General features: G+C 38.8%; 1 protein-coding gene across 1 annotated transcript in view; it reads right to left on the reverse strand.

Annotated features, from left to right (window-relative positions):
* LOC107730819 (collagen alpha-4(IV) chain-like) overlaps positions 1–12,688 on the reverse strand; it is a 57,185-nt gene extending 44,497 nt beyond the window's left edge. Inside the window, 3 exon segments of the mRNA XM_016541757.1 lie at positions 5,264–5,335; positions 11,938–11,983; positions 12,531–12,688. Of these exon segments, the coding sequence (XP_016397243.1) occupies positions 5,264–5,335; positions 11,938–11,983; positions 12,531–12,574 (162 nt within the window). The 5' untranslated portion in view covers positions 12,575–12,688.
* Between the last annotated feature and the right edge of the window lie 259 nt (positions 12,689–12,947).

A 12,947-nucleotide genomic window follows, 5' to 3' on the forward strand; every position in this document is an offset into this window, starting at 1 on the left:
ATAACTGATTAATTATAGTCTAAATAAAGAAATGTCTTTATGTGTGTGTGTGTGTGTGTGTGTGTGTGTGTGCGCGCGTGCTTGTGTGTGTGTGCGTGTGTGTATGTGTGCATGTGGGTGTTCTGTGTGAGTGTGTGGAGGAGGGTGCTTTCAACCTAGATATAGTTATTGCTGCAGGCTTTGGTAGCTATATATTGAAACGTCCCCTCTAGTTCACATGCCAGACACAAAGAGCATCCAAGGGGGGAATATTCAATTAGACACAACATCCACATCACAAATCCTGGTCTAATTTTAATCTCAGTTTCTGTGCTTTCATTTTCTACACATCAGAAGGCAAGTTTATCTCATGATTTATTGTCACCTGAACCCTGAGGATGAACTCTACAAATCGCAACTGCCTTTGTATGACATTTTTCTATTATTTGCAGTCAGGGTGGCTGAAATATACTGAACAAAATTATAAACGCAACACTTTTGTTTTTGCCCCCATTTTTTATGAGCTGAACTCAAAGATCTAAGACTTTTTCTATGTACACAAAAGGCCTATTTCTCTCAAATATTGTTCACAAATCTGTCTAAATCTGTGTTAGTGAGCACTTCTCCTTTGCCGAGATAATCCATCCACCTCACAGGTGTGGCATATCAAGATGCTGATTAGACAGCATGATTATTGCACAGGTGTGCCTTAGGCTGGCCACAATAAAAGGCCACTCTAAAATGTGCAGTTTTACTGTATTGGGGGGTCCGGGGGGGTCCGAAAACCAGTCAGTATCTGGTGTGACCACCATTTGCCTCACGCAGTGCAACACATCTCCTTCGCATAGAGTTGATCAGGTTGTTGATTGTGGCCTGTGGAATGTTGGTCCACTCCTCTTCAATGGCTGTGCGAAGTTGCTGGATATTGGCAGGAACTGGAACACGCTGTCGTATACGCCGATCCAGAGCATCCCAAACATGCTCAATGGGTGACATGTCCGGTGAGTATGCTGGCCATGCAAGAACTGGGATGTTTTCAGCTTCCAGGAATTGTGTACAGATCCTTGCAACATGGGGCCGTGCATTATCATGCTGCAACATGAGGTGATGGTCGTGGATGAATGGCACAACAATGGGCCTCAGGATCTCGTCACGGTATCTCTGTGCATTCAAAATGCCATCAATAAAATGCACCTGTGTTCGTTGTCCATAACATACGCCTGCCCATACCATAACCCCACCGCCACCATGGGCCACTCGATCCACAACGTTGACATCAGCAAACCGCTCACCCACACGACGCCATACACGCTGTCTGCCATCTGCCCTGTACAGTGAAAACCGGGATTCATCCGTGAAGAGAACACCTCTCCAAAGTGCCAGACGCCATCGAATGTGAGCATTTGCCCACTCAAGTCGGTTACGACGACGAACTGCAGTCAGGTCGAGACCCCGATGAGGACGACGAGCATGCAGATGAGCTTCCCTGAGACGGTTTCTGACAGTTTGTGCAGAAATTCTTTGGTTATGCAAACCGATTGTTGCAGTAGCTGTCCGGGTGGCTGGTCTCAGACGATCTTGGAGGTGAAGATGCTGGATGTGGAGGTCCTGGGCTGGTGTGGTTACACGTGGTCTGCGGTTGTGAGGCTGGTTGGATGTACTGCCAAATTCTCTGAAACGCCTTTGGAGACGGCTTATGGTAGAGAAATGAACATTCAATTCATGGGCAACAGCTCTGGTGGACATTCCTGCAGTCAGTATGCCAATTGCACGCTCCCTCAAAACTTGCGACATCTTTGGCATTGTGCTGTGTGATAAAACTGCACATTTTAGAGTGACCTTTTGTTGTGGCCAGCCTAAGGCACACCTGTGCAATGATCATGCTGTCTAATCAGCATCTTGATTATGCCACACCTGTGAGGTGGATGGATTGTCTTGGCAAAGGAGAAGTGCTCACTAACACAGATTTAGACAGATTTGTGAACAATATTTGAGAGAAATAGGCCTTTTGTGTACATAGAAAAAGTCTTAGATCTTTGAGTTCAGCTCATGAAAAATGGGGGCAAAAACAAAAGCGTTGCGTTTATAATTTTGTTCAGTGTATATTCCGCTTTTACTCAAAACTCAATTTAAACCACCATCAAGTGTTTGTAATAACTTCCGATTGCCGTCTAATGTGTGTTTTGGCTATGTAATGTTGCTGAAATTAAATATGTTATTACCTCTGAGTCAGAGCAGCGATCATGGAAGAGAGAACACAGGCAGACAGTGCTGGAAGCTGCTAATGCTCGAACACGCACTAGTGTAAATGTAGCCTAATAGATGTGTAAACTGAAGACTATTTGAGCTTTATTAAAACTATTTGCACTGATTTATTGTGTTGGTTACATTTTGTTCCTTTGTGCAGTAGCTCAGGAGATGAGTCCTTGAGTTTGTATAAACATCAACAAGCTGAAAAATTAAACCAAAGTTTTTTTTAGATAATGTAATCTTGTTAAAATTTATTTCATAAAATTGGTATCGAAAAAAGTATCGTTCAGGAACCGGTATCGAAGTCAAGGTATCGGTATCGAATACAGTCCAGAAAGTGGAGATTCAAGCACACGCACCCACAACCAGCATTTCAATGATGTAAGAACAGCAGTTACAACAGGCACATGTGCTCGTGGAGTTAAAGGTCCATCGCCTTTAATGCTATTAACGTTTTTTAATATCATACTGGGTTTTGGTTTTGACTACATGCATGGAATTTTTCTCGGTGTATGTCGGCAACTGACAACACTATGGTTTGATTCAAAGTATCATGGAGAGAGCTGGTATATTGGAAGAGAAGCCATGGCCATTGATAAACGGCTACTTGAAATCAAGCCACCAGTCAATATTACAAGACCTCCACGATCTATAAAGATGCGCAAGTTCTGGAAGGCCTCAGAATACAGGAATTTTCTGTTGTTTTATTGTCTTCCATGCCTGAGTGGCATTTTACCACGCCACTTCCTTGAACACTTACTGCTACTTGTACAAGGAACTTTCTGTCTATTGAAAGATAGCATTTCTCCACATGACATAGATGTAGCTGAATTTCTGTTCAAAAACTTTGTGAGCCGTTTTGAGAGATTATATGGCAAATGTCATGTCAGTTTCAATGTGCACATTCTAGAGCATGCTGCTGCAGGACTCCTGTAGGAATGTCTCTGTCCTGAAGGAATTTAGTTCTGTCCTGCAGGATTCCTGCATGATCCCTGCACAGAAAGCAGCATTCCTTCAGGAATTCCTGCAGGATATTTTTGTAAGGGTCAGTACATAACGGCACTTAGGTCTGTCATACGAATGTACTGCAAATGCTCTAAAGAACACTGAAGGCGAACAGGAATTATACAGATATACAGCTCTCTGTTTGCAGCGCGTCAGTCACGCTCGTCAGGAAAGTGAGTGAAACACACACACAAACACACATTTTTATCAAATAATACATCATTAATAGCGGTTCATTTCCGCGATTTGGTAAGACTGCGTTCACATCAGCAGCGAACCGTATCGGAGTTCACATGAACCGTACCCCAGACCACCCTTTTTAAGTGGACTCGGGTACGGTTCGCGGGTGCGCACCCGAGTTCGGAAGACAGCGTTCACATCATCCATACGAACCGAACTCTGACGTCAATCGAACCCGGGTGCGCACCAAAAGTGCTAGTGTGAAAGCAACCCTAAGTTTCTGTGTGTGCGCAGCATGATCTCAAACCTCTCTCCCTCTCACTGTGTTTATGTGCGAGTGATGTGTGTGTTTGTGTGCATCAATTAAAGAAGTGCATTAATATAGAATGGTGATTAAACTGACTTGGAACTACCTGTGCATTAAACGGTTTTAATGCATACCTGCCAGCCAATCAGAATTGAGTATTGAGACAGACCATGGTATGTATAATTATGGTATGCATAATGTAATAGAAAATACCTCAGACAATCAAAAGCTGTTATTTGTTCTTTGTCGTCAATTCTTCAAAGTAATTTTTGTACAGAGGGGAGGATGGTGGGGTAACAACATACAAAACGGACAGCATAATAACACTGCTGAAAACTAAGTGCACACCTGATACACACACACATACACATACACAGACACACATGAGGTACACACCAGTGTTAATTTCGTTGACGAATAGTTTTCGTCAACAACATTTTTTTCACCGACTACAATGAGACGATAACGAACTAAAACTCTTTTTGAATGACAAAAACTATGATGTAAATCTATTGACATTTTCGTTAATTAATAAAAACGAGACGAAAATATTAGGGAGGGATGATTTGGGAAGAGATTCATTCAGAACGAATCTGCTGCGTGGTTCAAAGGTTAGATGAGTACATATGAACCGGCGGGACATAAGCTAACACACTTGGTTGCTGCACATCACATAAAACGTTCAAAAATGTCAATATGTGGGTGTAAGAGAAGAGCAGACATATGGATAAATCTGACGAGGCAAGAGAGAACTCAATTCGGTCCGGTTTTCTGAGCGCAGACACCGAAGCATAGGCTACACACAGAAAGCGCGTCTCACAGCACGCGAGTACTCTTTCGCGTCACATGAACGGAGAATTACATAAAATGGAGAACGTGTATCAGTACATTGCATCCATTGCAGCTGTGCATTCGGTTTTAAAGGGATAGCAGCCTAATTTAGTTGCTATTGTCCGAGTCATTGATGTTAATCAAGCAACAAAAGAAAGACAGAAAAAACTAAATCAAAATTTGCTGTCAAAATTAACACTGGTACACACCCTGTAACATTCTATTCTAAAACTGCGCTTAATCGAAGTGAAGCATTCATGCCTCTGAAATAATCATTAACACGTTTAATAATTTTTTTCCTCTTCTAATAACATGGCAAGAACTGCATTATGCCAACACCTGGATGGAGCTGCTCAGGTACAGACATGAACAGGCATGAATCACTGGCATGAAACTGGGTCAGTGTGCCAGTGAGTGTGCGTGAACATGAACTAAACGTTGTGCGAAAACAGAATAAATACGATTTGAGAGAGACTTAGTTAATGAGATTAAGAGCTCCTGTAACGGGGAGACTTCTCACTTTGCCACACAAACAAACACACCGTGTGTCTAAAAACCAGCCTTCCGGGAACAGCTAGACAAGTGTAAAGTGCAGTCAGTCAACACTAGAATCTTGTCTGGTGTTGAATGATGTCAAAATGAAGACATTATATTCTGGATTGATTATGATGTCATATTGTCCACAAAGTCAAAATTATGTAATGGACTTACCCTCTCTCCTTTGGAGGCGAAACATTGGCAGAGGCTGCAGTCTCGACCTTCGCACCTTTCTGTCTTGTCTCCCTAAAATACAGAAATATAGTTTCAGAAATGGAGTGAAACACACTCATACACATGTAGGCTCATATACACTGGGCATTCATGATGGAAACTCACAAATTATCTGTATCAATATTTTAAAGTTTCAGAAGTCAACATTCATTGCTTGTTTTTAATGCTTTCCTTAGATTACACATTTATGTAGATGAGTAGTGTTTGCTGTGGAAAGCCACCATCACGATGCTAGTGTGTTCTGGGCGGCTGCCACAAAGTTGCTGCATTTGCTAAGGTGTTGTGTGTGGCTTTTAGTATGTTGCTATACGGTTGCTATGGTGTTCTGGGTGGTTATACACACACACACACACACATATTCACATATACATAATTAATTACATTTACACTTTTTTTACATTATAAGAGAGAAAATCATGTGAATAAATAACATTTTATCAGCTCTCCAGCATGAAATAAATCTACATTAACTGTGTGTGTCACCTTGTGTGTCCCTGTGCATATCAGGTTTCAACATAAAAATATAATCAAAATCAATTTTTCACAATCAATCAAATAAAAATAAATAAATGAATGTATGAATAAATACATTTGATATATTTAAATATTCTTTTATTTTATGTTATTATTATTTGTGTATCATATTGAGAAATTAGATTTATTAATTTTCAACATTTTCAACCCAAACAAACCAATAAATAACTACATTTATTTATTTATTAATGATTATTTGTGTGTCATATTTGGAAATTTAGTTTATTAAATATTTTAATTTATACTAATTTATTGTTGAATGTTCCATGAGGAAAAGCATGTCTGAAACAAAAATCATAACAAGTTAAACTAAGAAGCTTACGATAAACTAGCTAAATACGACCTACTTAGCGAGTCAAATATGACCTAGTTATTTCAAGAGGACATCGGATACAAAATTCACTTTTACATGGTGTAAATATGTAAATATGTGTCTCAGCAGTGAGTGGACTTAATTTTCAACATTTTCAACCCAAACAAACCAATAAATAACTAAATTTATTTATTTATTAATGATTATTTGTGTCATATTTGGAAATTTAGTTTATTAAATATTTTAATTTATACTAATTTATTGTTGAATGTTCCATGAGGAAAAGCATGTCTGAAACAAAAATCATAACAAGTTAAACTAAGAAGCTTACGATAAACTAGCTAAATACGACCTACTTAGCGAGTCAAATATGACCTAGTTATTTCAAGAGGACATCGGATACAAAATTCACTTTTACATGGTGTAAATATGTAAATATGTGTCTCAGCAGTGAGTGGACACAACCACCCTACAAAGATAAAAATCCATTCACTTTTTTTTTAATCCCCAAAAAGCTAAACAGTCTCAATAATCAAGCAGTTTTGATTTTCTGAGCAATATGACGTCATACTGCGCAAGCCCTACCCACGACAGACCCGTCAGACTATCCCGTATTAGCATATCTCCGCCCTCTTTGGTTATACACTGTCCGCCATTTTCTCCACACACGAGCAGCTGTAGCGAAAACAAAGACTCGAAAGCAATGCAGGTGTTTTGTAGTTGGATGTAAAAGTAAACATAAGAGTCTTCATTATCTCCCAACATGAGAGCCACTGAGGACGAAGTGGATTAGTTTTGTTTTTGATGGTAATGTGCCACCGAATACACCCAAGTTAAATTTGTTTTTGTCTGCGCAAATCATTTTACTCCAGATTGCTTTCTGAATGAGGGACAATTCAAGGCAGGTTTTCCTAAAAAGTTAAAACTTTTCCTAAAAAGTTAAAGGATGTATCAGTACCCACTGTTCATAATCCAGCTGCACCTCTAGAAGAAGTAAGTCTCACACTTTATATTTGTTATGAATATATGCAAATCACCTTTTCTCTTCCATGGAAGAGAGGGGCAGGGTGAGCAGAGCTCATTAGCATTTAAAGAGACATGCACCGAAACGGCTGCTCTGTGATCAGAGCTGTTTTTGACAAGGTAAAAAGGGGGGTGTTTTACACGACCACTGAGGAATTTTAACCAAAGTATGTTGCAGACATTTCATGAAGACCCTAAAGAATCATACCGCACTTACAAATAACATGATTTTTTACACATGTATCGTACATGACAAATTGCCATGTTTTTGATAGGTATCAGTATATATGATGCCTGTCTCGATGTATTCAAGGGCTTTTGACAATATATTTCCATCCTTTGCACAGTCTGTGGCAAACCAGACTAGACGTTTGATATTGAGGCCAGGAGAGATCCAAAGACATACACGTGAGCTAACAAGCACAATGGCAGGAATGTAAACGTAGAGATAATGAAAGAGAGACAAAGAGACACAAAGACAAGAAGAAGAGATAGGAGGGTCAGAATCTAATATGTGAATAAGTACAAGAGGGAGAGGAAGTTTAGGTCAGACATGTTATGTCTGTTTGGAGGTAGTCAACCACGTAAAGAGAGGAAGAGAGAGAGTGATAAACTTTATTAGCAATCAGATGCCATTCTTTCACGAAAGCACACTTATCGCACACACATGCGCAGTGTCTGTACCTGGACAGCTCAGTCCTTTGCAATATTCCTCCAGTAAAAAAGTTAATCCCCTGTTGCCCGCTCACATCAAAATCTATCGATATATTTGTTTAGAAATGTTTTGAATGGTTTTTACCTTTTACTACATATTTCTCTCCTGATTCAGACAAGATGACTTTTTCACTGAAGAAAGCAATATTATAGACTATGGACTTATTTTAGCCGGTTTAAAGTTAAAACCCATCTTAATGGTGGATTTGTTTCTGACAAACATGCAGCATAGATGTTATGTGTTGTGTGGATTACTTGTGGTCTTCAACGTCAAAGTATTTAACAATGTAGCAATGCCAGTTTTTTAATAGCAGCAAAACAATAGTGTTAAAGTCAAGTAATCTTAGGGTTTAGGCTTTGGATCTGAGTAAATGAAAAGCCACTTTCCTAATCAGCGCTTATCAGCAATTTCAGAAAGAAAAAAAAATCATAATAATACACTATGGTTCAAAACGAAGGGGTCAATAAGATTTTTAAAATAAATTAAAGTGTTTTTTTTTTATAAAGGTCATTCTTTTGAACTTTCCACTTATCAAAGAACCCTGATAAAATGTATCACGGTATCGACAAAAATATTTAGCAGCACAACTGTTTTCAACACTGATAAATAGAAATGTTTCTTAAGCACCAAATCACCTCAACTGCAATAATATTTCACAATATTACCATTTTTACTGTATTTTTGATCAAATAAATGCAGCCTTAGTGAGCCTAAGAAACTTCTTTCAAAAGCATTACAAATTCTTACCAAACCCAAACTTTTAATCAGTTGTGTACTTTGGAGCAAAGCAAAGCCGCAAAAATTAATATACAAACTACAGGAATTTCTTTTTCCAAAATTGTACCCCATCTGCATGACTTTTCAAGGTCTGGAAATCACAAACCTAACGTACTGATTTACAAGAATTTAAGTATTGAGACATTTGGATGTGTTAAAATATTTTTCTTTCTGTATATTTCCCCCATCTATCTGCTCTTCCCCATCTGTATGCCTGCTTTACTCTGCACCTCCGACAGGTTGTTGACCAGACAGCCAATCAGAGACAGTAGAGCAGACAACTGTCTTACTTACTCTCTCTTCATAGGCTAAATGAGTAACGTTGGCCTATGAATTGGGGTGGACAAACTAATTATGTCTTAATTTGTGAATACATTAGAACCCACATAACTACCAGTTGAAAATTTGGACACAGCTGCTAATTTTTTACGTTTTACAATAACAGTAAAAGTCATCCTAACTAGGAAATTGGAATTTTGGGAAATGTCTAGAGGCCGGCAAATGTTTAACAAAACAAAACCAGCTTATTTAAACCAATTTATATTTGTCTACTCTAATTCCAAGCATTTTAAGCCTTTAGATCAAAAGGTTTGGAAGTTCATGTGATACATAAACTCAAGTGTGTCAAACTTTTGACTGGTACTGTAAACCGTCAGGTTGACAGTTACACCATGCAGCGTGACAAAAAATGTACGCATGTCAGTTATTTAAATGAGGGACAGGATGTGTACATGTGTATGTGTGGGTATGTGTTTCTGATAACTTTTTCTGTGTGTGTGTGTATTTGGTGTAATGAAATGTGTTTATGCGGTTTAAGGTTCAAAAAACACATTATTTTCCACATACTGTACATTATTGTTTCTCCTCTATGCCCCGCCTTTCTGAAACGCGTCGATTTTTACAAAGCTCATCGGTCGGTCAAGCGAGGTGTGCTCTGATTGGCCAGCTATCCAGTGTGTTATGATTGGCCGAATACCTCAAGCGTGAGACGGAAATGTTACACCCCTCACCATACTGTGATGCCGTCTTAGTTGAAAATTTGGACACAGCTGCTAATTTTTTACATTTTACAATAACAGTAAAAGTCATCCTAACTAGGAAATTGGAATTTTGGGAAATGTCTAGAGGCCGGCAAATGTTTAACAAAACAAAACCAGCTTATTTAAACCAATTTATATTTGTCTACTCTAATTCCAAGCATTTTAAGCCTTTAGATCAAAAGGTTTGAAAGTTCATGTGATACATAAACTCAAGTGTGTCAAACTTTTGACTGGTACTGTAAACCGTCAGGTTGACAGTTACACCATGCAGCGTGACAAAAAATGTACGCATGTCAGTTATTTAAATGAGGGACAGGATGTGTACATGTGTATGTGTGGGTATGTGTTTCTGATAACTTTTTCTGTGTGTGTGTGTGAGTGAGTGAGTTTGAGGAAGCACCTGCTTTGTGACACCTGGTCATTTTTGTTCAGGTTTACAACTTACCCCAGACCCCCTTCACACAGAATCAGACAGAACGCCTTAGGCAAAATCATCTGTGCAGGAACCACAGTGTGCCATCAATACACTCACTTTTCTGCTATTCCATTACTTCCTAACAATTTTGTCATTATTTACTCATCCTCATGTCGTTTCAAACCTATATGACATTCTTTCTTTCTTATACAGAACACGAAAGGTGAATATACTTTACGGAATGTTATCCGATCAGCGTGTCCTGGTCCAGAGGTAGTCGAGGACGCATTGTGATCGAAACTCAGTGTAATGTAAACGCAATCCAGTCATCGTGTCTGCATTCGCAGGTCGACATCACGCAAAACGCTGCCCCCTCTCTCCCGATCTGTCATTTTTTTTAATTTGTAAAATGTCCCGCAACTGAAAATAGTTTTCAAAAAAAAAAACACCACTTCAGGTCGACTTTGCACCGCAGACTTATTTAAATATTGCACGGGAAATACAGATCCAATCGGTTATCCAGATCGAGAAGTCAGCTGATGTTGCCAAGTGTAAACGCGCCGTGTCCTGATTGACTGATGATCCGATCTGCTTGATCAGATCACGGTGATCGCATGTTAATGCCAAGTGTAAACGCAGCCTTTGACACCCCTGCTCTACATAGAACAGCAACTCAAATTCACTTTTAATTTAACTAAACTTTGATGTTAATGGCCAGGGCCATCGCTATGGTATCCAGTGCAGGTTGCTGCTACTGAAATTGCGTTCTGGTCCCCCTCAATTGACACCAACAATCGTCACAGACACCGACAAAAAACATTGAAACATTTCTCAATATATCTTCTTTTTATGTTCTGCAAAAGAAAGAAAGACTTGAGGATGAGTAAATTATGACAGTTTTCATTTTTAGGAGAACTATCCCTTTAACATGTTTCAAAGCTAATGACAATATTCTAATAAGCATAAAAATATCAGCACATACAAACACAACTTTTACCAAGTCCATCTGAACTTTGCAGGGAAAAAAGACATTTACTGTTAATGGCCAGGGCCATCGCTATGGTATCCAGTGCAGGTTGTTGCTACTGAAATTGCTTTCTGGTCCCCCTCAATTGACACCAACAATCGTCACAGACACCGACAAAAAACATTGAAACATTTCTCAATATATCTTCTTTTTATGTTCTGCAAAAGAAAGAAAGACTTGAGGATGAGTAAATTATGACAGTTTTCATTTTTAGGAGAACTATCCCTTTAACATGTTTCAAAGCTAATGACAATATTCTAATAAGCATAAAAATATCAGCACATACAAACACAACTTTTACCAAGTCCATCTGAACTTTGCAGGGAAAAAAGACATTTACGGACTTGGCCAGCAGTTTTATCTTATCATTGTGAATAGTTGTGAATCACAGTTCGACGCTGTATTTGCACATCGTTTGATACTGAAAGATGGAGCGGTCCCAGCTATAAAAGATCCCGGTTATGATTCAGAACTGCAGACGGTAATTGAAACTGCATCAAATGTCTGTGTTTTGTTGGCAGTCGGAGCTCAAGTGCTCGTCAATCTTTAGCTCCGCCCATGGCACACCTCCAGGAGCTCGGCTGTTTTCGGAGAGAATCGTAAAGCTGTATCTTTCTTTTATAAATATGATAAACTAAAGACTTTTTGGAGATATGAAGGATGCAGTACTACTCTATATGTACTCAAGATTAACATGAGATTGGGTGAAACCGTGTGTGTTATGTCCCCTTTAAGACAACTTTATGAAGATAATACAAGTTAATACTCACCCCCAATGCTGTGTGTATCGTCATAAGTGCCAATAAAAGCCTCCTGCTGGAAAATAAATGAATGAGACATATTGAATAAGACATAAGTAATCAATACAAAAGAAGAATTTAGGTGGCTCTTTTGGAGACATCTAGAGTACCATTCAAACGTGTGGTGTAGATAAGACCACAAAAAAGTTGTGCTGCTTCATTTTCTGTAAACTGTGATACATTTTTTCAAGATTATTTAAAAGAAATCTTTTATAGCATTAAAAATGTCTTTACTGTTACTTTTGATCAATTTAATGCATCCTTGCTGAATTCTAAAAAAAAAAAAAATAAAATACTGACCACAAACTTTTTAATAGTATTATATGCAATTGTCTATGTGACATCCTCATAAAAGCAACATTACCTATACCAGGTGACAGCAAACATAAATGCTGAGAATAGTGTTTAAGATAAGATGTTTTTGATGAATACATAATTGTGTTATTAGATGTAGGGATCTAATCAACTGATTATTTGTTTGATCTAGTTGAATTATGCTAAATGTCAAAAGACAGCCTGCAAACAAGGATGATGGGAATACTAGGGACAATGGAGACTCTTACAAGAAAAGGAGGCTGGTCGAGGCGATCCGGCCGGGGCGTGTCATCTCAGCGGCCACTCAGGGCATGTGCTACCTGTTGATATATATATATATCCACTGCCTCAGAATGGTGTGGTCAGTGATGTAGCTATGACTCCTGATGTCCCCACGGACAACTCATCCACCTAAGGGAAAAATCATGAGATGGATGGATGGGTAAATCGCTGCATGAATATATGGATAAACAATGGTGTGACAATTAGGTAAAGGCAGACAGATATACATTTAGATGTTACAGATATAATATTTATATAATATACAATATTTCCAGTGGCTGACAATACGGTGGAGGTGGTGATGTGAGAAGTGGGGGTGAGAATGAAAGAGACTGACTGAATCAATTCAATAGATGGAGCTGAGACAAAGTTGATCTTTCAGG

The sequence above is a fragment of the Sinocyclocheilus rhinocerous genome, unplaced genomic scaffold, assembly GCF_001515625.1.
Source record: "Sinocyclocheilus rhinocerous isolate Xijiao unplaced genomic scaffold, SAMN03320098_v1.1 scaffold938, whole genome shotgun sequence".
Classification (NCBI taxonomy): domain Eukaryota; kingdom Metazoa; phylum Chordata; class Actinopteri; order Cypriniformes; family Cyprinidae; genus Sinocyclocheilus; species Sinocyclocheilus rhinocerous.